At 36.5% G+C, this 27,069-nt stretch overlaps 5 protein-coding genes and 1 pseudogene across 6 annotated transcripts; 1 reads left to right on the top strand and 5 right to left on the bottom strand.

The window, feature by feature from the left end:
- Positions 1–1,747: 1,747 nt before the first annotated feature.
- Positions 1,748–5,519, bottom strand: LOC130718000 (ATP-dependent Clp protease proteolytic subunit 5, chloroplastic). The gene is made up of 9 exons (XM_057568430.1): positions 5,203–5,519; positions 4,562–4,678; positions 4,338–4,452; positions 4,155–4,247; positions 3,907–3,952; positions 3,719–3,791; positions 2,869–2,903; positions 2,633–2,721; positions 1,748–2,235 (listed from the first exon to the last, which is right to left on the bottom strand). Exons 1-9 carry the CDS (start codon positions 5,322–5,324, stop codon positions 2,014–2,016), a joined length of 912 nt encoding a protein of 303 aa, XP_057424413.1. The 5' UTR covers positions 5,325–5,519; the 3' UTR covers positions 1,748–2,013.
- A 1,601-nt stretch (positions 5,520–7,120) lies between these two features.
- Positions 7,121–8,033, bottom strand: LOC130718001 (uncharacterized). The gene has a single exon (XM_057568431.1). The coding sequence runs from the start codon at positions 7,944–7,946 to the stop codon at positions 7,299–7,301; it is 648 nt and encodes a 215-aa protein (XP_057424414.1). The 5' UTR covers positions 7,947–8,033; the 3' UTR covers positions 7,121–7,298.
- A 391-nt stretch (positions 8,034–8,424) lies between these two features.
- Positions 8,425–14,092, bottom strand: LOC130717999 (receptor-like serine/threonine-protein kinase ALE2). Its single transcript, XM_057568429.1, has 8 exons — positions 13,695–14,092; positions 13,323–13,598; positions 12,507–12,878; positions 11,164–11,373; positions 10,046–10,417; positions 9,667–9,910; positions 9,440–9,587; positions 8,425–9,290 (listed from the first exon to the last, which is right to left on the bottom strand). Exons 1-8 carry the CDS (start codon positions 13,990–13,992, stop codon positions 8,913–8,915), a joined length of 2,298 nt encoding a protein of 765 aa, XP_057424412.1. The 5' UTR covers positions 13,993–14,092; the 3' UTR covers positions 8,425–8,912.
- A 943-nt stretch (positions 14,093–15,035) lies between these two features.
- Positions 15,036–21,545, bottom strand: LOC130719816 (uncharacterized). The gene is made up of 5 exons (XM_057570421.1): positions 21,195–21,545; positions 19,718–21,013; positions 18,589–18,669; positions 16,563–16,835; positions 15,036–16,378 (listed from the first exon to the last, which is right to left on the bottom strand). Exons 1-5 carry the CDS (start codon positions 21,444–21,446, stop codon positions 15,179–15,181), a joined length of 3,102 nt encoding a protein of 1,033 aa, XP_057426404.1. The 5' UTR covers positions 21,447–21,545; the 3' UTR covers positions 15,036–15,178.
- Positions 21,546–22,294: 749 nt separating this feature from the next.
- Positions 22,295–24,704, bottom strand: LOC130716736 (beta-carotene isomerase D27, chloroplastic). Of its 2 annotated transcripts, XM_057566747.1 has the most exons (8): positions 24,540–24,704; positions 24,374–24,460; positions 24,040–24,144; positions 23,357–23,456; positions 23,149–23,240; positions 22,990–23,070; positions 22,809–22,877; positions 22,295–22,669 (listed from the first exon to the last, which is right to left on the bottom strand). In XM_057566747.1, exons 1-8 carry the CDS (start codon positions 24,660–24,662, stop codon positions 22,532–22,534), a joined length of 795 nt encoding a protein of 264 aa, XP_057422730.1. In that variant the 5' UTR covers positions 24,663–24,704; the 3' UTR covers positions 22,295–22,531. The 2 variants fall into 2 exon arrangements, with proteins under 2 accessions (XP_057422730.1, XP_057422731.1); XM_057566748.1 differs by lacking the exon at positions 23,149–23,240 and having other exon boundaries at positions 23,361–23,456.
- LOC130719815 (pentatricopeptide repeat-containing protein At1g02370, mitochondrial-like) lies at positions 24,686–26,641 on the top strand (annotated as a pseudogene).
- The last annotated feature ends 428 nt before the right edge of the window (positions 26,642–27,069 follow it).

Genomic DNA, 27,069 nt, shown 5'->3' with positions numbered 1-27,069 from the left:
TTATTAACTAATTTTAATTTTCAATATTTGTCAAATGCAAAACTAAAGAAAAATTCAGTTTTTTTTAACAAAATTAATTTTTAATATTGACAATAATTTTTTTTTAGTTTTTATTTGAGAATTATATGGTTTAATGCATTTAATACTCTTTGCTAATGAGTTTAATGCAAAAGCTCAAGTGAGCTTTACATATATATATATATATAGATTAAACGACAGAGACCGCTCAATAGTGGTTGATCACTTCTAGGGGTGGGAATAGGCCAGACCGTTCGTAGGGGCCTATGGCCTAGCCTACCACAGGCCTAGCCTACCACAGGCCCAGGCCAGGCCAGACCAAATTGGTAAATAGCCAAGGCTTAGGCTTTTTGAAAAGCCTATTTAGTTAAAAAGGCCAGGCTCAGGCCATTCAACAAGCCTTGTAAGCCTTACAGGCTAGCCTATTTAAGTAAATATGATTAGTATTTTTTGGTAAATTGTAAATATGATAAGTATAAATATATTTTACCCTTGATGATGTCTATATATTAAAAATTTATAATAATATCTTGATATTATATACTTATTGAGATTTTAGTATATTTAAGCAAATTGACTTATATAACGATTCAAAGTTATAAGTCTTTTTAAAAATAAATATATGACGTATTTAAATATCTTAATATGGCGTGTGATTTTAAATTGGCTCTTCAACTCTAAGAAACCAACATAATCTCGTTTAGTTTCATCACGACCTATTAGCTGATAATATTATAAGTCTGATTGTTGAAAATATTATTTTAGTATAATTTAGCCCGTTAGCTTATAAGTTTGATAACTTCTTTACAGATAAATTTATTAACAAACGTAAAACTCTTGTTGTGAAACGGGTCTTTAAACAGGCTACCAGGCCAAGCCAGGCTTTCGGAAGGCTCAGGCCAGGCTCGAAAAAAAGCCTTTGATAGGCCATAGGCCAGGCTCAGGCCTTAAGATTTTTAAACAGGCTAAGCCTATTTAAGCAAAGCCTACCTAGGCCTAGCCTATTCCCACCCCTAATCACTTCACATAAAAGATTAGTGAAATGTCTAATTTAATTATACAACTAAGCCAATCTTTACTAAGGAAAACCGTTGTATCAGATAGGATTAAGGAAACTGAAGTTTTCTTTACCTTGGAATGAGAGAATCCAAGTTTTCCTTGGAAACAAACTGACTTTAAAATCAAATCAGCTAATCGATCATTCGTTATTTATCTAACAAGCTAATCCGGCAAGATTCGATTAACTAATTAACAATTGAGCCCTGAGCTTCCGACTGATTCATTCTTCCAATTTTCTATAGCCAACACAAACACATTACCTAGATACAATATTAAAGTGATTTGCGAGTAATGAACTTAAGTCCTGGTTTATTAGTACCCAATAATTAGGGTATGAGTACTAAAGTTGCTATCCACAGGACATGTACAAGTATATTTAAAAAATGAAGATATGGAGACGAGTACTATAGTACCATACCAATTAGCATTCTTATTTGCAACTAAAATAAAGCGACATATCTGTGATTTATTGTTGAAGCAGCAAAATAAATCATTGGATATAATTACTTTTTAATCAATGACTGATGGATTGTCAATCACTTATTAAGATGAAATCTTATGAATTACAATTGTGTATGGATTCCCCCTATTCAAAATTACCTCACTGTTCTTGTAACACCAATGACCCTACTTTTAATGCTAATCCATATACATGCATAGCAATCACAAATCAAAGGAAAAACAGAAATAATCTAATACCAAAGATGCGAGGACATATCAGTTACCACTTATCACAATAGAATGAATTAAGGGGAAGAAACACATCCAGGGTCCATTAAGGAAGCTTCTATCGGCATAAAGGAAATACTCAAGAAGTAACATTTTTACCTAATATTTCGGTACAGGGTTGTACAGATAACTCAATTGGACTCAGAAACCAAAAACATCATTCTTGTTTTTCTATACCTTGGAAATTAGAGTGCAACAATCACAGGTTCAAACAACAGCCCGATCTTTTCCCTCCTCTGCAGCCGGCAATGGCTGGAGAGCTTTGAGAGGATTCATAATGACACCATCTATGAGTCCATATTCTTTGGCTTCTTTTGCGCTCATGAAAAAATCACGGTCTGTGTCCTGGTTAATCTTCTCTAAGCTTTGGCCAGTATGATAGGACAGATATCCATTCAGGTTTGCCTTATGATGCAGCATTTCATTTGCCTAAGGATTACAAACCATAATTAATTTTCTGTAACAGGGTTACGAAGAGAATCACAAATTTATGATACTTGTCCATAGAGAAATTATCACCCATTATAATGGGGTTCAAAATCAACTAACTGAAAATATCTGATCAAATCCAGACAAAAACAAACCAAAGCCCAACACATAATAATAGAAAATGAAATATAAAAAGGACAAAACAAAGGAATATAAGGAAATTGCTAGAGATATTTTATTCATAGATTTAGGTTATCAGGGAATTTACCATCTTCTTGGTTTAAATCAATTTATTGGACTGAGTAATATCCGATGACAGGTTTTAATTTTCTATGATAAAAGAATATAATTTTTTCAAAGTAAACAAGAACAAAAGGGAGAAAAAGGGAACCTAAACCTGAATATCTATGTCAGTTTGCCCTCCTTGAGCACCACCAAGCGGTTGATGGATCATAATCCTTGAGTTTGGCAAGCTGTATCTCTTACCTTCAGAAGTGAGGTAGTGGGGATATAGAGTTAGAAAGAAGAATTTCTTTTTCAGAAAAGTGGAAAATGACATTCGCCAAAAGAAGAAAGAAAGAAAAGAGAAAAAAAAAATGGATAGTGACTGCAAGTTTAAGGAATCATCATTACCTTTGGTCCCTGCGCTAAGCAAAAAAGCTCCCATACTGCTCATGAAAAGGTCTTTGTAAGTATGAATGTGAAACATAATTTCTTCAACAATTTTTTTTTAAAAGAAACTAGCATACAAATTAATCATCTTTCAGTGTCATATTGTGAATTAATGGAGAATTGGAGATTTTAAGTTCTTCAAACTGTTCAATGCATATATCATCAGCAAATGTCACAAGTGCAAATTCTATCTCAAATTTTTAATAATGGTATCTCTGAAAATACAGTCTCTGACTTTAGTTTAGCTGTTGAGAAGTGCCGGACTACCAGGTCAAAGGTGGAACTCAAATCCAGAGCATGAAAAGGCATAGCCTAAGAAGCTACCAAGTTTTTAGTTCAAAAGTTCTTAGTTAATATTACAGTCAACAGTCCTTACATTACTTCTGCAATGCTATCTAGGGACCAACATGAAACTGGAAAAAACGATATTGTCCACAACATGACAATTACCAGTGGAGAAGATTTTCTAAAATGAACTACAGCAGTTAAGATAAGAGGGGACCAATTTGTTCTCTAGATTCACATTTGGCTATTCCTGAAGTCAGCGGTAACCCATGGATGTAGCACATCATTCACAGAAATGTAATCATACCCAAAAAAAATTCATTTAAGAGAAAAAGTACTGTGTCAAAGGGAGGGTCTAAAATTAATTAATACTTAATCATCTTAATTCTCCTAGAATTCAGCAAAAATAAATGAATGAACTTTCTGTGAGCATACATCAAGATCATGTTAGGAAAAAAACTTTAGCCTTTTACTGATAGCAACTTGTCAGCATTTAGGTGTTATCAAGAGCAAGATGAAGCATTACCTAGCCGCTAATCCAACACAAACAGTGGACACATCAGGTCGGATATGCCTCATTGTATCGAATATTGCCATACCTATGAAAAAATAATAAAAAACACATTTTAAAAAAGAATAATATTTTTTTTGAGTCCTAGTGCAGGTTGTATGTAATAAAAATAATTCAAGATAGATACATAAAAAAAATCTTACCAGCTGTAACCGATCCTCCTGGAGAATTTACATACATGACAATATCCTGTTCAACAAAATCAGAAAAGTGGCAGTCACAACAATTTTTTAGTTTAACACAGTTGAAAAGATTAAAGACAAATTCAAGACAATAATCATAACATAGTGAAAAAAATACAGCAATATAAGCATTTGAAGACATGTCCAGGAATGCAAAGGATCACTTCATATAGACAAACATATAAGAGAAGTCATGAGTTTGAACACACCTTGTTAGGATCAACAGCATCGAGGTAAAGGAGCTGAGCAACTATGATGTTTGCCATATCATCATCAACTGCTCCACCACAACGGATGATTCTCTAAATACCAAAACACATTATCAACACTTGAAAGATAAAAACAAGCTGAATGCTCAACCTTAAGTAACAGCAAGAGTAAAAAATGCCTACATATTGGAAAAGCTGACTTATAACACTCATGAATCGCTCCTGCACCATTGGGGGTGGCCCTTGTCCTTGTGCATAAGCAGGAAAATAAGGGGAAGATGGGACTTGCAAATCATTCCTTAAAGAAAACCCAAGTCAGATAAATAAGAATAAGCTTGTTGGCACCTAAAAATCTATTCCTAACCAACAAAGCTAAATGATAAAACAAATAACAAAATAAAATCTACCTCATGGACCAAATACCCTGAGTTGAACTCCTCTCAGGTGTCCAAAATTCATCGCCATACACCGCTTTCACCGGAGATTTTTTAGTAACCTTACTTTCTGCCGATTTCCTTAATTTCCTGCAAATCACAGCAAGGCTTCACCCCCTTGATAAAAATAAATATCCAATACAACAAAGAACATCAATTGCCATAAAAAAAAAGAGAAAATTTTTAAGCAGAAGCAAAGAGTGGAAAATACAATTCAACCTGTCACTAGCAGAATTTTAAAGAGCCTTCACAGAACACCCTAGAATAAACATATTATAAGAAGTAAGAAACCTCAAATTCCCAATGAAATTTTGCTAACCTAGTTTCCCAGTTCAATACAAACCCCCAAAAAATCCTTCAGTTTCACTTCACCCTTATCCAGTTACCCCACTAGCAGAAAATATTAGGGTCAATTTCTACAAAACCTATGACCTAATTGCTCTAGAACAAGCAAACAACAGAACCCAACAACACCCACAAATTGAAACCCCTCAAAATGCAAACTTTACAACAAATTCGAATTCAATTACTCAAAATAAACGCTTACGCAAATGGGGTTGGGGGTATTCATATCATACACGAAATTACCAAATTTGATTAAAAAAAACACATACCCGGAGAGAAAAGAGTGAGAGGGCAAAGAAAGGTTGACGGAGCGCGAAGAAGAAGAAGAAGAGGGAAGGGAGGGAAGAAATGTAAGAGAGGAAGTGGGTGTGAAAAGCGATGTATGTGCCATTGTTAATGAAGGTGAAGAAGCTATCTGTATCTATCTATCTATGTGTATCTCTAAGCTTCGTTTATTGTGGATTGAACGGCACAAGAAGATGAAGAAGAAGAAGAAGAAAGAGTGAGTGGAGTGTTGAGGCGAAACTTGTTGACAGTGAACTCACTGGTTCTTCGATTTCCCAATATCTTTTCGTGAAGCTGCTGTATACGACTCTATACGGTTATACTATCTACCCTTGCTGTATGTACGTGTACCATAGGAGTATAAAATAATACTATATTTTAAGAAAATACAAAAGTAAGAATTTCCAAAAAGTTAATTCTTTAAAATATGATATTTCTTTAGATGAAATTGTTTATTATAATGAATATAGGGATTGTTACTTATTTCTATAAGTCGATAGTTTAACCAACATTGAGAGTACTTCCCTCTTGTTGGGCGAGACCTACTAGGGTTCAATGGTGATGCGTATGTTCTTGCTGCGGCAACTTTAGCTTATGTTAAGGTTGTATCTCTTATTGTTGCTAAGGATATGTGTTTTTATTGGGCCATTCACTTGAACTCTGATATATGCTTTCATTTTGTTTGTTTTGAAATAGATTACATACTCCTTTATGAAGCTTTGAAGCGACCTTAATTACGAGAGACACTTTTATTTGGCTTATGTGGGTCATGATTGTCATGATTAAGTTTCTTCTTTTTATTTTGTTGGTTTATTATTTGTTCGTAGATTTGGTAAATCCGTTGTGGATTTGTTGACTAAATTTTTTTTAGTTTAGAGATTTTGTCAGGATCAAGAAAGTTTCTGAAAGACTCATATCCTTGATCCAGCTTGATGTAATGATCTATGCGTCTGTTGTTTATGCTTAATGCAATTATTTTAGTTTTAAAAAAAGTTAAAGGTAAAATTATTTGGAAATATTTTTAAATCCTAATTAGTAAAGTTCATATTTTCAAAAAAAAACCAATTGAAAAATAATAGAAAATATGCAAAGTTTTGGTAAGGAAAAGCACAATAGTTTTTTTATGAAAAATATAACAACATGGATGTTGTCCACAATATATTTTAGAGTTATGTTGTGTAAATTCCTACATGTTCTAAACTTATTATGATTTAATCATTTTTTCCAAATGCAAATTTTTATTATCAATCCGATTCACCAACCCAACCCATAGGTTTAGGTTTAGAACAAAATAATATAAAAAAAATCAATCGAACCCAACCCGCACATAGTTATTTAATAATCATACAATTATTTATAAAATGTGATTAAATTTTATGCACTTACAATGTAAAATATTTTTATAAAGTCAATCAATTACATTTTAAAGATTTGAGAAAATAAAAAAGTTATTTAATTTAATTAGTTGATGTGACACATTTTTATATTTTAATTGGTTTTTCTTTAACGATATTTTAATTGGTTGACAATGTAAATATATGCATGTATCATTTTCTCTTAGAAAACTCATGTGATTATGTACAAAAAAAAATTAAGCATTTTTATATTTTAATTTTAACCGTTCATGATTAAATTAATTTTGTAAACTTACTTATACAATATTCTTACTACATGAATTTTTTAATATATAACTTTAAGTTTCGTATTTCGATCCCTTAATATCTTCAAACCCACTCCCTTTAAAGAGGGTTGGGGTTGGGTAGAGCTGAACACGACCCCAGACCGTTGTCATGCTAAGTGCAAATTTTCACTTAAAAAATATTAAAGTCTTGCCCAATTTTGCACAACATATATACTCTTTACTCTTACTAATTTAGAAGCTTCTTCATTTTGGAATTTGGATTAGTAAAGGTAATATTTATAATAATCAAGTAATCTTCAAATCTCTGGTGAGGATAACAGTATCATAAACCATACATGCATGGACAACCTTACACAAGTAAAAGTGTACAAAACATGGTTACATAATAATGATCACTTCACCGGTCACCACCTTCCACACTCTCTCACGCATTCAAATTTACAACCTGCTGTGGTTAACAAGCGCGTCCATGATGGCAAGGCAATTCCCACCCAACTGGAACAAAGTGAGTGATTCATTAACCAAAGGATTCTCAACTCCAGGAGACTCTGTGAAAGCATCATCACAGGTACACTTGTTTGAAATCACAGAGCTGAACTTGTAGTAAGCATCCACCACATTGTGCTGGGGAATCAACTCCAAAGCTTCCTTGATGGTGTCCAAGATATCACTGTACTGGTCCTTGCAGATGTGGAGGGCGTCAAGGGCCGCTTTTGGGGTGTTGTGGTCAGCAAGCTTCTTAAGGATGATACCGGTGACGGTCTGAGCCTGCTTCATGGTGGCTTCAATTTCCGTCTCAAGAGCCTTTAAGGGGTCGAAAGCACCTTGAAGCAAAAGTGGGGCTAGAGTTTTGGCGCAGAGGGCAGGGCTCTCTGTTCCGGAGCAAAATCCGGTGATCACAGGGTTGATTTTGTTGGTGGCGCTTGCGACAGAGAAGAGGCTGCCAACCAGGGCGGAGGCCGTGGCCTTTGATTGGGCTGGGGCACCGATGGGAGGGATGGTGAGAACGCGGGTTGCGTTGCAGGAGAGGAGGAGACATGAGAGAGACACAGTGAGGAGGAGGGTTTTGTTGAATCTGGAATCCATTTTGCCTCTCCTCTCTTTTTTTCCTTTTCAAAGGTTTCTAAGAGCAGAGACAAAGGGGCAGACAGAAACTCAGGTTGCAATGTGCTTTGTTGAGATTATATATTGTTGCAACTTCCACGCCAATTTTGGTACCCTTTTGTTGTTGATTATGGGCTCTCGTTGGATTGAGCATATTGGCCACTGTTTCTATTCCAATTCCAATCAGAATAGATGGTGTAACTCATACTTAAAATATCACCCACACACATATATAGGCATCCTAGGGAAGGTTACATAAATAGAAAGCAACAAGTTGACCTGGTAAAATCAAATAGATGTGCTACCAGTATGTTTTCTAAAATCAACAATTTCTTTTCTAAAATCAAACACAGCTAAACTAATAATATTTGTATAGATAATTATCATCATTGTATCAAAATTTAAAAATAATTCTGTAACTAAGTAATATCTAAGTTATTTCTATTGACCAGCGCACCTCTAGACAAACCACATATTTCCTTGTGATCCTGAATACCACATAAAAAGGATCCAACATGGCTTTCACGCCAAGGGTATACATCTAGTTAAGGATAAATGAGGAAGACGAGACATTGAGAATCCTTGAATTTGAAGCTATGCAGATTTTTTTCTTCTTCTTTTCCAATAAGAACTAAAAAGGCATTTGAAGCCAATCTGACAAAACAAACTACAATACACATACACATATATACAAAACTTGATCCCCATGTGGAACCACTGCCTCCTAGGGGAAAACAGGAAGGTGGTTAACAAGGAGGATGGCAAAAGTGACCACAGAAGAATCCCCTTCCTAACCAGCAATAACACCAACAAACCTTCAATCACTTGCAAGAAAAGCCACTGGTTATGGTTACACCTTCAGCCACGAGAAAGAAAAGATCCTTAAATCATTTGATAGTCTTCCGGTCCGAGTGCAGATTCGTGGTTAGCTTTCAATTCCAAGTACTGTCATCGTCCTTCATGAAGATCTTCAGAGAAAACAGCTGTCCTTGAAAGGTTGTCATATTCAAAGGCACTTAGACCAGAGTAAGGACCCGAAGAAAACATTGAAGATGTCCCATCAGACTCATAAGTGGTAGACGATTGCCTCATATTAGGCCGTGTGTTGGATGAGGCTAACATGGGATCTTGGTATTCTGTGATGCGCTGCACCATTTTCAGTGACTGTACCACTTCCCCCATGGTAGGTCGTTGGCTTGCTTCAGGAGCAACACAGGCTGCGGCAATAGTGCAAACGCGGACAAAATCTTCCTTCGGGTATCTTCCTCCTAGCCTTGGATCAGCGAGTTCTTCCAACCGGTCCTTGTCTCTAAGAATTGGCCTTGCCTGAAAAGTATAACTTGGTATATTATTGTCTATCATCCAAAGAACAGATTTAAGTCCAATTTTCAACTATTTCCAACAGAAAACTCAAAAACCAAGTAGAAATGCTTTGAACTTAATGAGAATAATGAGTGTCAAGTTATGCTTCTAACCCAAGTAACAAGGTTCTCTTGTCCAGATGGCTGTGACATATCCACAGGTTTCCTTCCAGTCAATAGTTCCAGCAGGACAACCCCATAGCTATAAACATCACTTTTAACAAGTAGGTGTCCAGTCATAGCATACTCAGGAGCTACATACCTACACAGCAGTCTCATTTCATTTTAAGTATAAAACAAATGGAAATAGCAAGTATGAGAAAGAGTAGAATGAAACTAACCCAAATGTTCCCATAACACGAGTGGACAAATAATTAGCTCTGCCTTCAGGTGCCTGTTTAGCAAGACCAAAATCTGCAACTTTAGCATTAAAGTTGTTCTCAAGCAATATGTTGGATGCCTTGAAATCTCTGTGTATAACACAGGGCTGTGAATCTTCATGCAAGTATGCAAGTCCCCTTGCAGCATCAAGTGCGATTTTCATTCTGGTGTCCCAATCCAAAGGGCAGTTTATTCCCAAGGGACCTAGGGCAAATCAGGAGATCTCAATCAAGCATAATAAAAGCATTTCTGAAACAACTATAGTGTAACTATAGAAGAAGCAAAACAAGTACATTCAATATTAAAATTATGAACCCATCATTTGAGAAATTACATTACCATGAAGCCAGGACTCCAAACTTCCATTTGGGACAAGCTCATAGCAAAGTAGATTTTGTGACTCGTCACGGTTGCTGTAGTATCCCACTAGTTTTACAAGGTTACGATGATGCAACCGACTAAGCATCTCAACTTCAACCAAAAATTCTTTGCCACCCTGTTGCCCTCCACTGGTAAGCCTCTTAATTGCAACAGCAGTTCCGTCATTTAAGACACCTTTAAAAACTCTACCAAAACCTCCTTCTCCAAGTAAACTCGACGTTTCAAAATTGTTTGTTGCGTCTTTAAGTTCATCGTAAGCAATAAAGCGTGTACTGCTTGGGTGGGGAAGAGACCCAGCAGCTGAAACTGCACTTTCCATCCTTGGCTTTTCTGTAGGAAAGAGACCATAAGTTAGTAGCAGCCCTAGAATACAATATGAAATGACAGAAGAGAATGGAAACAGCCTTTATACTCTGTTTGGTTAGGGTGAAAATGAGTGGATGGATTATGGGTGGAATGGAAAAGGGAAGGAAAAAGGAATCTTTATACGTTTGGCACAGCAAGGAAAACAACATGAATGGAAAACCGTACCATGGGACCCACAGTTTTGTTTTCTCTCCAAAGATGAGAGGAAAACTTACAATTAAACCAATTTGACCATTTGCCATGTATATGAATAAATAATTTCCCAACAACCGAGGCAAAGCTTTTGAAGTTTATATATATACAAATGGGTAAAATTGTAATTGTACAAACACTACTTTCACTTTTCCTTTCCTTTTTCATTCGTTTTCTCTTTATCCAAACAACTTAAAAATCATCTCATTTTCCACTTATATTCATTCCTCTTATATTCTTTCCACTAATATTTCTTCCCCTCATTTTCACTCCTGCATCCAAACAGAGCATTAGTAAAACAAAGAAAGGATGAAGGAAGGAAAACTGCTACTCCAACTACAATTAATATTAATTATTTATGCCACAACAGATTGGAGAACCGACAGACTTACAACAATGAAAACTGGCAACCCTCATCACACTAACGATATTTTATTCTTGATTCAGTAGATAAATAGCATACTAAATGTCTTAATCAAGTTTAATGATCAAAAGGAGCTAGAATTAGAAATACTTACCGGTTTCTATAGGAGGTGCTTTTGTTTTTGGCCGCAACATGCGTAAACAAAGTGCAAGTACACATACAATTGAAATGAAAAGTATGCCCATTACAATTCCAAGAACAAGAAGCAAATTCGGATGCCTCCCCCCATCTGATGGACTCCTAGATGTAGTTTTTGGTGCTTGTCTCTGAGGAGATTTTAAAGGTGAAGCAGAAAAACTAGGAGCTGTGTTAAGATATAAAGATATGTGTTATTATACATAATCGCATGGATACCTTCAATCAAGCACCAAAAAGAGGCACTTGATTGTTAGTCCTCTTTCATGACGTTAAATTCAATAACTGCACAGAACCTTTACGTATTAGATTACCATTACAACTAACAAGGTGCAGTGGATAACATTACTATAACATTGAACACTCGTTAAATGTGTTTTGCTAGATTGTGGCCATGAGGAAGACTTACACATAGACATTAAAGTGTTTGTAATAGTAAAATCACATATGGAAACCCACAAACACAGACAACTAAAATATACGAGCAACATTATGACATGCACTAAATGTTTAGAAATATCACAGACAACTATCCGAATTCACATCTAATGTTACCAATGCATCAAAAGACTTTTATTAGCATCAAATTTATATGAATTGTGTTCAGATAAAAGTCATGATGAATCAACAATTATTTAATGATATGTCATTAAACATGATTCATGATAAGGCATTATGATATCGGTTTCCACGTGACAAACCTCACATAGAGGAGAAGACTTTGGTAGTTGGCAATCATTAAATCATAACATCTATTAAAAGCAATCAGTAAACAAATAAACAATCGAATAGACCTCACAGAATCGGTATGTCTTTCTCTTTCTTTCCTCACCACTTAACACTTTAGAGCAACATTGAAACAAAATAAATGGACATGAGATCTAAATAAATTCAGGGTGCGTTTTGGTAAACAGCTTAATTAAGCACTAATGGCAATAAGCGCTCATCGCTTAAGCACTTCTTCATAAGCTAATCTGAACAGCTTATGAAAATAATCTCAAAACAGCTTATAGGTAGGCCATAAGCTGTTTAGATAAGCTCTCTCTAACACTTGCATAAGCACTTATACTATAAGTTAAGCTCAAATAAGCTCTTCCAAACAGGGCCTAAAACAATCGAGTGGAAGTTGATTAAAACAGTAAGGATTACATACACTACAAATGTTTCAATCCCAAGTACTAACAAATATTAGCTGTATGTTTTGTGTCCAATAATCATCTGACTGTTAGTTACAAATATCAAGCACGCCAAAACAACATTATCCAAGTGACATATTTCAGAAGTTTAAAGGTGTAAACTTACCTTGAGAAGGAGGTGGAGGTTGAAACCAGGTTATATTGAGAACTCTGTAGTCACCCACAAATCTAGGGTCAAGTTTAACCTTATGCAGTAAAAGTGTAGAGTTTATTTTAGATGCTTGCTCTGCAGAAAAACTGATTTCTTTACGTGGAGTGATATCCATCGACAAATTCAACATCGATCTGCTGAGCATATAAAAGTTGACCAATTCAATTTGGGTAGTCCGCAGCCCAAGTTGGCTAGCCAATTCATCCAGAAAAACATTCCAGTTGGGGTTTGTAGAGACATTCAACAGAAGAATGTCTAGCTTTATGGGATAAACACAATGGCAATTCTCACTTCCTCGTTTCAATACCATGTTTCGTGCACAACAATCTTGTCAAATACAACAAGCAAACAAGCCATGATCAGCTTCAGGTTCCAAAGCTCAAAAGAACCATGAAAGATAAACTTTTTTTTTCATTGAAAGTAATGTAGCAATTAAAATTAACAACATCTTCCAATTTAAGAACAGTAGCATTAGAAACTAAAAAAAAAAAAAACAAAAAATAGAGAACTTTAGGGCCTGTTTGTTTACAACTGAAAACCTGTTTGATACGACTTATTTTCAAAAACTGTTTTGTTCTCATTTTCAGTTATTTTTTTAAAAAACCAAAAGAGCTAAAAGATATTTTCAGTTTCTGTTTTTAGTTTTCAGATATCAGTTTTCTAAATGTTGAAGAACATGTCATTCAAACTGTTTTCTTTTCCGAAAATTGTTTTAAAAACTGAAAACTAAAACTGCAATCAATCAGACCCTCGAAGAATGTGATGACTTACTGGAAACAAAAGGGGACAATGATGGGCGACCAAGAGCAGAAGGAATTGCATCAGAAATGGAACGCATAGGGGCAATACTCTTAAACCCAGAAACTGGAGACAAATGCTTCCCCCCATCAACACTCGGTGGTAGTGGCAGATCAACAGCTGGAGATAACGCAGGAGCTTCCAGTGTTGCATCATATGCACCACAATCAACCATAAACCCCATGCAAGATAACAAAACAAGCAAAATTCTCAGCATCATGCATTGATATTGAGAATTTCTCAACCCACCTGCATTACAATTCGCAACATGTCAAACCCATCCCAGAAAAACAACTGAAAACTGCTATCATGAAGAAGATGAAGAAGAAGCTGTAGTGTTGTTACCGATTAAGGAGATAGGAAGCGACATCGGCGATTGGAGATCAGATCTGTGGGAATTGGGTGGCGGTGAGGAGGTGGCGGTGGAGGGGAGGAGGGTGCGGTGGCGGGATTGGAAGTTGGGAGAGTGAAGACCGAGTGAGACTGTGCATGACTCAGTGAGTTGAATCGTTGTTCCGTGTTCGAGAGAGAAGGTTGAGTTTTTGGGGTCCCACCGGTGGAGGAGGAAAGCACCCTCAACAAGGGAAATAAGGACAAGACAAGGGAGAGTAATGGTAGAGCTTTGAGGGACACGCACCCTCATATAGCATCACATAATTGAAAACTGCAGAAATTGCTTTTAATTTTTTTTCTTTTATGTGAATGAGAAAATTAAGCAAAATGATTACAAAGCTAAAGCATCTACCTCTCGATAGATAGCAAGGGAACAACAAGGTTTAAAGAGTTTTAAGACTAGTGATATCACATTACATTCTAACTCCAAGTTTGGCAAGACATTGTAGGACTATTAGCTTCACGAAAGATATGATGAAGATGAATGTCTCAGTTTCATAAAAGAAGAAGATGGATATTCATGAATAAATAAACTTGCACAAATTTAAACTTCTCATGATAAAGGATTTCCACTTATTTCAAAGAGTTAGACTCACAATATGTTTTTTTTATATTGCGCAGCCAAAAGCAAAAGAAGACTTATTCATATTAAGAGGCTTTTTAAGAGAGCTGACTTTTTTCTTTTATTTAATTGAATTATTATTTAAAGAAAAAATATTATTTGCATAAAATGGAATTAAATGTATTAAAAAAACATTATTAAGACTTCAACCGAACTTTATTTATGATAATTTCTTTTGGAATCATTATCCTGAATTAAATAAACATCACTTATCAATTAGGAATACACAAACATCAAGAATTGATTGTTATTAGAATATAGTAAAAGAATACTATTGATTCCTTAGTTTACACTAACTTGTGAGTGGTGTATGAGTTTAGATATGGGTCGGGTTTTCTTGGATCTGAAAGTTAGACAAGCTATATGTGGAACATATTATTTTGAGATAGCCAGCTTGTTTTTCAACTTCCAAATCACTTATGCTTATCAATTAAAAATGCTTCTGCCCCTGTTTAGTTTAGCCTACCTGTAAATTATGGATTAGGAATTTAGGATCAGCTACATGAGTTTATAAAAGATGACAAGTTTATATTTTAAAATTAAATTACATCAGTTTTAATTTAATAGCAAACTGCACACACCCTGCAGTAATTTTGCAACGTTAAAGGTAAAGGATCCAAGACTGGAATGGAAAACATTGCATAATATAAAGATTTGCAGAAATTGTGACATTGGAGAGAGCAAGTTTTCAATATCATTTGCAAAGTGAAAAGTTGCTCAAAATAGTATAGGAAAACAAGTACAGCATACTAAATAGAATTTGTCAATGAGTCTTCTAGCTGGTTCTTACAAATAATCCAACCAGAGTTCTTTCTTATTCACAGTGAACATCATCTTGCAAGTTCTCAAGAACAGAATCTTCATTCAATATTGGATAAATTTCAGGAGATGACTCAGCTGCTGCAATGGAACTCTGAAGCCAGGAATCATCAAAGTTGTGAGTCATGAGAATCTTGCTTAACTCATCAACACCATCAAGATCTGTTTCTTCTTTATAATACTTTACAAAGGCCCTCAAAACACGTGGTGTAGGACGCCATTCATCACCCACGACTTCCGAGAGCGCTGCCTCTAAGTGGCTCACAGCACCATCCAATTGACATTTCTCCAAGAAGAATATCATGAACATTTCCCGAATCTTAAAGAAAGGTCCTTTACTCTTCTTGATAGCGTCCTTAAACACCAATGCAGCTTCTTCACCCATATCATGACTCAAGTAAGCACTTATTACAGCACTAATCAACCTTAAATCACAATGTCCATACCTAGATTCCCACTCCTTAAAGCACCTGATTAAGCCCTCCATATCATTTAGCCTTTTAAGAGCAGAAATCATGCAAAGATAGCTGACATTGAGCACTGGAGTGACTGACTTGAGGGAATCCCATAAACTATAAACCTTTTCAAGATTACCAGTTCCTGCATAAAGACTCAGTAAGCAATGGTATGCTTCGCGCTTCCGCGGCTTCACCGCTTGTTCCAGCTTCCTAAGCATCAACTCTGCCTTCTCAAATTGTTTAGCCTTCACATAGATAGCAGCAAGGTTGCTATAAGTCAACCAATCAATTTTGGTTTCAACTTCTAATTTCATCAGTTCATAGATTTTCTCAACCCCGACAAGGTCATTCAAAGCGGCGTAGCTATTCATCCACGCATGATATGCGAATGCACTCATGGGAATGTTCCTCTCCTTCATGTCATGCACCAACTCATGCACTTTCAGTGGTTGACCCAACCTCATGTACATACCGATCAGATTGTTGAAACTCAAAAAAGTGACATAACCCAATTCATTCATCTTGTCAAAATGAGCCAATGCCTTATTTACCATTAGTTCCTTGCAATAACAATTCAAAAGAGCACCATATGTGTACTTGTTCATGGCAAGAGGAGGAAGACTATTGAAGTAATTCTCAGCGGCAACCACCCCTTCGTTTTTGCACACAAGATCTAAATGCACTGCATAATTATAATCCAAGGGAGACTCTACCCTACTCTCCATCCATTTCATTATCTGCAAGGGAATACAACAATAACAAAAACCGTATCCCAGTAAGTGAGGTCGGCTATATGGATCACACTACACTACGCTATTGAGCTCGATCGAAAACTAAATTATGACGATACTATTGATAATGAGATAAACATTTGATTGTTAATGGATTTATGATAGAGCTCAACGCAGAAGATTTTGATACCTGAAGAGCATCCTGGAATCTGCGATACTTCCGGAGCTCCTTGACGATACTCATGAGCTCCTTCTTTCCGGCGACTTTGCCCTCTGATATATACTGGTCCAACGTCTGTGACGCGCTCATTCCGGTCTTCTCCAACTCTGATAACCTTTGATAAAGGCTTCGCCCCTTCGCCGGACGATCAGCCTCCGTAACCGCCGTGCACAGGTGGCGGAGAAGCCTTCTTCCGCCGGAAATTATACGGACAAGATTCATTTTCGTTGCTCTCAGAATGTGCTAACGCAGGTAGGCCTTGTCTATTTGTTACCTCGGAGGGGTTTTGTTAGGGTTTAAGGAAACGCAAAGGATCATATAGTGTGTTTGTTTAAACTTTTTTCCTTTTCAAAATTACTTTTAAATTAAAAATAATTTTCTTCAACATTTGGACTTTTTTTTTATTCAAACCACAAATATTTTCCAATGAAACAATCTTGTTCGAGCTGATAGAACGTATGGGAAGCAAAGTTCTCCCTACAAAGTATTTAACGTAGTTGCATTCATAGGGAAATTGACATGTGTAATATGTGTACCGAAGCAATTTGTTTGAAGTACCAGAAGTACCACTCTTTGAAGTAATTTGTTTTCAACTTTCAATGCTAGAGCGCTACTTCTTTGCGTATTTTAAGCTTCACCATTAGAAGGGAAATGGGAAACGACCGATGAATGGTGAAGGAGAACCATCTCTAGTCTCAAAATCAAGTTGTGTGAATGTATCTCACTCGCGGCGACAAGGGCAGGGCTATGGGCATGGTCACTACGGCAAGGGGGAGTGTGGTGGTATAGTATTGAGACTGCGACGTGATGACAAGGACTACGATGGAGAAGCATAAGTGATGAGAATAGTGCGAGTGAGAGAGGCAATGTCACAATGAAAGATGCAATGGAGAATACAAACTATTGAACCCTAGATTACATCTGATACATTAGTGCGGGTCTAAGTCAATGCTAATGTTTGGACTAATGTTTGAACCGTAACATTAGTTTGTTTGGATGGTCAAATCAACATGGGCTTACCGTTAAGTCATATAATTTTCCATTTTCAAGTTTTGTGTCAGCTAAGCCGATGCTAACTGTTATTATTTCTATTTACTTATTTACCAATAGCCTTAGGCCTACGCTAAATTGACTATTTCTTGTCATGAGTTAAGGCTTGCTAAACAAACAAAAATATGGTTAAAAGATGCAAGTATTATTTTGTGGTCGATTAAAAGAACCTTGATGTTGGCAATTTAGACCTTCTTTGTTTAATTTAGATATAAAGCTGCTCTGATTAAGTTAAGTTGTCTTTAACCAGGGAAAGAGTAACTATTTTAGTAGCTATGTAATAATCTTACAATGTCGCAAACAAGGTGACTAAATATCAATGTATTCACTCGGGAAATACATTCATAATATACAAACAAGTCAAAAATATTAACCATCCTATTTACAAAGGATGAGTTGTATTAAAATTTGCATATATGAACTCAGTGAAAAATGAATTATCTGTATAGAAAACACAAGCTTCAGTTTCATTTTCAAAGACACTCCCAGAATGTGCAAGAGGATTTGGAAATTGCACAATGATCCCAAAACTCTTAAGCCCAAGAAAAATGTATTCATGTCTTGGGGCATGCAGTAATATCTGTTTTTCTGGCGACCATTCTTCGTTGGGAAGCATTTGGACATGCTTCCAAGCAAGGCTCCTTCAGGAAGTGGGGGAAGAACTCCAAATTTGAACTGCAATTTTAATAGCATGTTTGAATCAACTTATTTTCTTCAAAATCAATAGCAGAACCTACTCACATGAACTTCTCCAAATTGAGAATCAATTGTAAAAAGGTTACAATACTCAATCACCTGACAGCTCCATAAGTAATGGCACTCCCATATAATCCCTGAAGAAGGCCTACATTGTAAATAGAGTCAGATGCAATCATCCAGAGAATGCAAGAACTTCAAAGCAATCACGGTAATTTTAGCTCTTATGGTATTTTGAAGAATCACTAACCTGTGTTGGAAACTTACAGGTGTTAGTGCAAATACCAACACACTTGCTTTCTTTTAGATACAGGCATCTTTCCACATACACCTAAAAGATTGTGTAAACACATCACATTGAATATTACTGGATTATAAAGATCAAACAGAGAAAAGTACAGGTGATCACCCGACTACTGCGTGAGGTTCCATCTGGTAGGTCTACAGAATTGACATTGCATTGATAAGTCAGTGCAGTAACCCTTGCTTCAAAACTAAAACAATTTTAGGATCTCTAATAAAGTTCTCTAGACTGTTACAGGCATCAGTGGAAGAATTCAAAAAAATAAAATAAAGATGATCTTATCAAACTCATCAACCATCATAGCAGCAATCTTGCCTCCTCCTAGAGGAGCTATGAGCATTTTATAGAGCTCCAAAAGGAATGGAGGAAACAGAGACCTCTATATTCGCACCTGTCACACGTCACCAAACTCACTTTTGAACAACATTACCGTTCAATATTCATAAGAATCCACATAAGGGCAACTACTTAAAAAAAAGAGATTACTAAGTTGCACTCTTATGAAAATGCATATATAAATGATCATCAGAAGAAGTAATGTCTTAAAAGTTAGAAGGTATTTGACATACTCTAAATCCAAAACCGTGGAGTTGTTTTAACAGTATGTCTTCATGGTAAGTTATAGTGATAACCCATTTTAAAAAAAAGTATCAACTGATCAGTTTCAAAGGTAAATCTATAGTTCAAGAAAAATTGCTCTGCCCTGGTTTAGTTTAGCCTAGCTGTAAATTATGGATTAGGATAAGCTACACGAGTATGATCTTTGATTTATATTATTAGATGACAAGTTTATATTTTAAAATTAAATTCTATTCAGTTTTAATTTAATGGCCAACTGCACACACCCTGCAGTTATTTTGCAACGGTAAAGGATCCAAGTCGGTTAAACATTGCCTAGTATAAAGATTTGCAGAAATTGTCACATTGGAGAGTGCAAATTTCCAATACTATTCCTAAAGTGAAAAGTGACTCAAAATAGTATAGAAAAAAAGTACAGCATGCTAAATAGAATTTGAAAAAATAATTGGGTCTTCTAGCTGATTCTTACAAATAATCCCACCAGAGTTCTTTCTTATTCACAGTGAACATCATCTTGCAAGTTCTGAAGTGCACCATTGACAATAGAATCTTCATTTTCAGGAGATGACTCAGATGCTGCAATGGAACTCTGAAGCCAGGAATCATCAAAGTTGTGAGTCTTGAGAATCTTGCTTAACTCATCAACACCATCAAGATCTGTTTCTTCTTTATAATACTTTACAAAGGCCCTCACAACATGTGGGAAAGGACGCCATTCATCACCCACGACTTCCGAAAGCGCCGCCTCTAAGTGGCTAACAGCACCATCCAATTGACGTTTCTCCAAGAAGAATACCATGAACCTTTCCCTAATCTTAAAGAAAGGTCCTTTGCTCTTCTTCATAGCCTCCTTAAACACCAATGCAGCTTCTTCACCCATGTCCTCACTCAAGTAAGCACTTATTACAGTACTAACCAACCTCAAATCATAACGTTCGCACCTAGATTCCCACTCCTTAAAGCACTTGATTAAGCCCTCCATATCATTAAGCCTTTTAAGAGCACAAATCATGATAAGATAGCTTTCATTGATCACTGGAGAGACTGACTTGAGGAAATACCATAACTTATAAACCTTCTCAAGATTACCAGTTTTTGCATAAAGACTAATTAAGCAGTGGTATGCTTCGCGCGGCCGCGGCCTCACCTTTTGTTCCAGCTTCTGAAACATCTCCCCTGCTTTCTTAAATTTGTTATCCTTCACATAGATAGCAGCAAGGTATGCTTCACGCGGCCGCGGCTTCACCTTTCGTTCCAGCTTCCTAAGCATCGACTCTGCTTTCTCAAACTGTTCAGCCTTCACATAAATAACAGCAAGGTTGCTATAAGTCTGCCACTCAATTTTGTCTTCATCTTCTACTTTCATCTTCTCAAAGATCCTCTCAACCTCATCTAGGTCATTCAAAGCGGCGTAGCTATTCATCCACGCATGATACGTGAATGCACTCATGGGAATGTTCCTCTGCTTCATCTCATCCACCAGCTGATGCACTTTCAGTGGCTGACCCAACTTCATGAACAGAGTCATCAGATTGTTGAAATTCAAAGAAGTGACATAACCCAATTCATTCATCTTGTCAAACAGATCCAATGCCTTATCCGCCATTAGTTCCTGACAGTAACAATTCAAAAGAGTACCATATGTGTACATGTCCATGGCAGGAGGAGGAAGACTATTAAAGTAACTCTCAGCTGCAACCACCCCTTTGGTTTTGCACACAAGATCTAAATGCACTGCATGATTATATGTCCGCGGAAACTTAGAATTCCTCTTCTCCATCCACTCCATTACCTGCAATGGAAATGAAATTATATTTGGTTTCCAAATGTATCCTTATCCTATCCCTCGAGGCTCGGAGATTACATTAAGTCGGTATAATAAATGATTTTCCATATGCACCGCTCACGGATCGAACAACAATGTAGATAGAAATTAAATTTAAAAAGAAAAAAGTTGCCAAAGATTTTGATACCTCAAGAGCATCCTGGAACCTGCGATACTTACGGAGCTCCTTGACGATACGCATGAGTTCGCTTTTTCCGGCGACTCTGCCCTCTGTCATGTACTGGTTCAACGTCTCTGACGCGCTCAATCCGGTCTTTTCCTTCTCTGATAACCTTTGATAAAGGCCTTGCTTCTTCGCCGGACGATTGGCCTCCGTAGCCCCCGTGCACAGCTGGCGGAGAAGCCTTCCTCGGCCGGAAATTAGACGGACGAGATTCATTTTCGTTGCTCTCGGAATGTGCTAATGCAGGTGCCTTGTCTATTTGTTACCTCTCGCAGAATGTGCTATAGCAGGGTTTTGTTAGGGTTTAACAAACCGCACAAATCACAATATTTCAGGGATGGGAGATTTTTTATTTTTAGTTTTAATTTTTAAAGTTAAGTAGAATGCCATTTGGTATAAATAATTAAGCAACTGATTTTAGTATAAGTGGTTCATTACTTCATCCTTTAGTCAAACGGTTAGAGATTCAAATCTCAAACATTTATCAATGGAAAAAAATTAAAAGTCAACTTCTCTTATCACCTAGTGTACTGACTATTAGAGACACGGTACCTTAGTTAAGACCCAAAAAATAAATTTAGCATAAATAATTTGAAATAATTAATTTTAAGAAAATGCTATATTTCAATTGTGTGATTTGTGTATAGCATTAGCCTCTGAAACTCAACGTGGACTTAGCTGGCATACTAACACTCCTTAAAACATATAAATTCTCATTTTCGAGTCTTGCGTCGTTTATGCTGATGCTAACAATCATTATTTATGAGTATTTAGCATGAGCCTCGGGTCGACGCTAAATTGACTAATTATTGTAGTGAGTCAAGGCTTGCTAAACCAAAAAAAATGGATAAAAAAGATGACGTGATGTGGCTGTAATATACTACCGTGCAATTTTAAAGATGTTGGCAATTATGACTCTGCAGTAGAATCTTGATGTTGGCAATTTAGACCTTCTTGTATAATTTAGATATAAAGCTGCTCGGATTATGTAAAGTTATCTTTAACCAGGGACAGAGTTACTATTTTAGTGGCTATGTAATAGTCTAGCAATGTCTAAAAGAAGGTGATTAAAATATAAATGTATTCATTCGAAAATAGTAAAATACATACATAATATACAAACAAGTTCAAAGTATTAACATCCTATATACAAAGGATGAGTTGTATTAAAATTTTCATATATGAGCTCAGTGAAGGATGAATTATCTGTATGGAAAACCCAAAGCTTCAGTTCCATCTTCAAAGACAAGTTGGGGCCAGAATGTGCAAGAGGATTTGGAAGGTTCCCAAGAAAAATGTTTTCATGTCTTTGGGCACTCGGTAATATCTGTTTTTCTGGTGACTATTCTTCGTCGGGAAGCATTTGGACATGCTTCCAGGCAAGGCTCCTTCAGGACAGTGTCGTCTTCAGGAAGTGGGGGAAGAACTCCAAATTTGAACTGCAATTATAATAGCATGTTTGAATCAGTTTATTTTCTTCGAAATCAATTCTGACACGTAGAAGGTACTCGTAAGAATTTCTTTTCCGAATTGATTTTGACTCCAGAATCAATTGTAGAAAGGTATACTCAATATTACCTGACAGCTGTAATCACCAAAGTTAGGCTCCATAAGCAATGGCACTCCCATATGATCCTTGAAGAAGGCCTACATTGTAAATAGAGTCAGATCACAGATGCAATAATCATCCAGAGAAAGCAAGAACTTCAAAGCAATCACAGTATTTTTAGCTCTTAAGGTGTTTTGAAAAATCACTAACCTGTGTTGGAAACTTACAGGTGTTAGTGCAAATACCAACACATTTGCTTTCCTCCAGATACTTGCATCTTTCCACATACACCTACAAGATTTTGTAAACACATCACTTTGGACATTACAGGATTATTAAGTTAAAACAGAGAAAAGTACAAGTGATCACCCCACTACTGCATGAGGTTCCATCTGGTAGGTCTACAGAATTGACTTTGCATGGGCCCATAAGCCACTGACAAGTCAGTGCAGTAACCCTTGCTTCAAAACTAAAACAATTTTAGGATCTCTACTAAAGTTCTTCTTAGCCTGTTATGTTCTTGGGAACATCAGTGGAAGAATTCAAAAAAAAAAAGAGATGATCATTTCAGACTCACCAACCATTATAGCAGCAATTTTGCCTCCTCCTAGAGGAGCTATGAGCATTTTATAGAGCTCCAAAAGGAAAGGAGGAAACAAAGACCGCAATATTCGTACCTGTCAGAAGTCACCAAACTTACTTTTGGACAACATTACAACTAAAAAATCATAAGAATCCACATAAGGTCAACTACTGGAAAAAATTGAGATTACTAGGTTGCACTGTTGCGGAAATACATATAGAAATTATCAACATCAGAAGTAATGTCTAAGAAGGTATTTGCCAAATTCCAAAAAGGTGAGTTGTTTTAACAGTTTGTATATATGGTAAGTTTGGCAATCACCCATTCTGATAAAAATCAAATTATTTTCTGATCAGTTTCAAAAGTAAAACTAGTTCAAACAAAGTAAATGTGGATTGGAAATCAGGATAGCACATGGTTCCTAACATGAAAGGAAGGAAAGGCAAACGTTGGCGTTCCGATCACTCAACATAAAACCAAACATAGACAAGTTTCCATTTTTACATTATCAATATTTGATATTAGTTTCAGAACAAGTTTTAAGTTCAACGTAGACATTTTGAAACCATGTTCTCCTTCAGTAAATGCTATTTGCATAAACAAAGACTCTCCAATGTACTTAGAGTAAATGAAAGCTTGAGAGAACGAGAGAGAAACGAATGGAAATACTCAAATACCGTTGCTTCTATGGTATCGGAATTTGTAGTACCCTTCATCATTAATCGATTCGCAACTTCAATTAGTCCATCATATCCAGGTTTCTTTGAGTCCCATCCCACCTCCTATAGTAAAATTCACACTCAGCTACCACATTGCAAAATAATAACCAATAAAAGAACACATCTATTCCATCCCATTAATTAACTAACAGTAAACATAGAAACATAAGGTAACCTTTCAAGACAGGGTTTTTTCAGCTGATTAATATGAAAATTTTGATACCCATAATTTCAATTGAAATATTTGACAAAAAAAAGAGTAAAATTCATAGAAATTTAAAATTTTGTTTACCTGTACTAATTTGTTGCGGAACAAATTGAGGAACAAATCATCCACAACATTAGGCTTGTATTCAATTTTTGGAGCTGCAATTTCCACCTGATTCAATTTACACAAAAAATACACAGTTGAAGCGAATTTTGCAGCAAAAATACAAAGAGAAGCAGAAGATACGCACCGTTTTGGATCCTGAAGAAGAAGAAGAGGAGAAAGAAACGCGAAACCGCTGGTTCCGTACACTTGAACAGAGCATCGGCGGCGGTGGTGCTCCGCCGCCGATAACAATCCCCAGCGCCTTCATTTCGCTCCAACCGTAACAACTAACCACCGTTCAGTTTAACTGTCTGCGACCACATAAACAAAAAAAAAAAAACAAAAAAAGAAGGTTACTACCGGTTACCGGTTAATTCTCAAAACGACGCCAGGTTCTGCGTTTTAATGAACCCTACCTAAACCTCTTCCGCAAAGGGACAGAGACACAGGCAGAGTCTGAGAACGACGGAGATGAATTACTTCCGTCAAATCTCCGGCGGAGGAAGGCTGCTCCGGCGGTTGTGCACGGCGGCCACCGGGTATGAGCGTCCGGCAGAGAAGCCAAACCTCTATCGACAGTTATCCGCGCTGGAAAAGACCGGAGGTAGTGTCTCGCAGATTCTGAACCAGTATGTAATGCAAGGCAAAGCCATCAGAAAATCGGTGCTGGAGAATTGCATCAGGGAGCTACGCAAGTATCGCAAATTCCAACACGCACTAGAGGTATTATGAATTTTTTGATAATTTATGATCATTTTCATTTTCAATCTTTCATTTGTTTGTGTTTTGATCAATTTTATGTTTATTTTTGTTGTTTGAATGATTGTTGTGGTAGATAATGGAATGGATGGAGATGAGGAAAGTGAATTTTTCATGGGATAATTATGCAGTGTATTTAGATCTTGTGTGCAAAACCAAAGGGGTGGTTGCAGCTGAGAGTTTCTTTGAGGGTCTTCTTCCTTGTGCCAAGAACAAGTACACATATGGTGCCCTTTTGAATTGTTATTGCAAGGAGCTAATGGCAGATAAGGCATTAGCTCTTTTCGACAAGATGGATGAGTTTCGCTTTGTCACTAGTTTGGCTTTCAACAATCTCATGAGCATGTATATGAGGCTCGGTCGACCCGAGAAGGTGCCGCAGCTGGTCCATGATATGAGGCAGAGGAGAATTCCCATCAGTGCGTTCACGTACCATGTCTGGATGAATAGCTGCGCGGCTTCGAATGATCTTAACGAGGCCGAAAGGATCTATGGGGAGATGAGAAGAGTAGATGGGAATATGATCGATTGGAGAACATATAGCAATCTTGCTGCTATATATGTAAAGGCTGAACAATTTGAGAAAGCGGAGGTGATGCTTAGAATGATGGAAGAGGAGATAAAGCCGCACGAGCGTGAGGCTTACCATTGCTTACTGAGCCTTTATGCGGGGACCCGTAATCGTGGAGAGGTTTATAGAGTGTGGGATCACCTGAAGTCATTTTCCCCGGTGATCAACACGAGCTATCTTGTTATGCTTTCTACCCTTAGAAGGCTTAATGATATCGAGGGTATAACAAAATGTCTTGAGGAGTGGGAATCTCAGTGTGTTACTTATGATATAAGGATGGTTAGTGTTGCAGTAAATGCTTACTTGAGACATGACATGGATGAAGAAGCTGAATCTGTTTTAAAGAGGGCTACGATGAGGTGCAAAGGACCTTTCTTTAAGATTCGAGAAATGTTCATGATGTTTTACTTGAAGAAAGATCAATTGGATGGTGCATTGAGCCACTTACAGGCGGCGCATTCAGAAGCTACCATATGGCGTCCTTCACCAGAAGTTGTAGGTGCTTTTCTAAAATATTATGATGAAAAAACGGATCTTGATGGTGTTGATGAGTTGTGCAAGATTCTCGATACTAATGATGATGATTCCTGTCTTAAAACTTGTGATGCTGCATCCGAGTCGTCTCCTGAAATTGATCCAATATTGAAGGAAGATTCTTATGTCAACCATGCACAAGGGAACTTGTGAGCAGATGTTTACTATCAGTAGGCATGTCTATGTGAAGGATGTGATTTGACAATTGACTTGTTTTCTCCATAATCTATTGGAATTGAATAGTTTAATGAAACAACATTTGCCTACGCATTTTGTTTACTTGATGTTTTCATGAGGATATCAAAGGGCAAAAACTCTAGTGGGGTTTGTTGTATGAACCCGCTGTAAGACTCAATTAGTGACGAAATCTATTTATTATGCAATACTTTGTATCATTTTATACTATTTTATGCATTTTTGAAAACTTGTACTCTTCAATGTAACAAATTCTGCAAATATTTATACTGACCAATTCAGGAAATGGAGGCAGATATTTATCACATTTTTCGTGCTTCATCATATTGAAAGAGAGGCATTTCACTAAAGAAAGGGTTCCCTTGAGCAGATTTTTCTTTTGAAGGTGATACATGATGTGAGGATAAACTTTTTTTTATACACTATTCAATACATTTCTTTTATGATTAGTTCATTTTTAAAATGTTAATTGTTTTTTCTTAAAAATGAATCAATTACAAAAATGAGTACAAGAGTGTTAAAAGAGTATGTTGTTTATCTAACATTTCATATAATATTTCTCTTCCTTTTTCTTCAATTTGAGAAAAGAAGTAATGAAACAATAAAATGATGACTT

Source organism: Lotus japonicus, chromosome 5 (assembly GCF_012489685.1).
Source record: "Lotus japonicus ecotype B-129 chromosome 5, LjGifu_v1.2".
Lineage (NCBI taxonomy): Eukaryota > Viridiplantae > Streptophyta > Magnoliopsida > Fabales > Fabaceae > Lotus > Lotus japonicus.
This window is presented reverse-complemented; position numbering and strand designations above follow the sequence as displayed.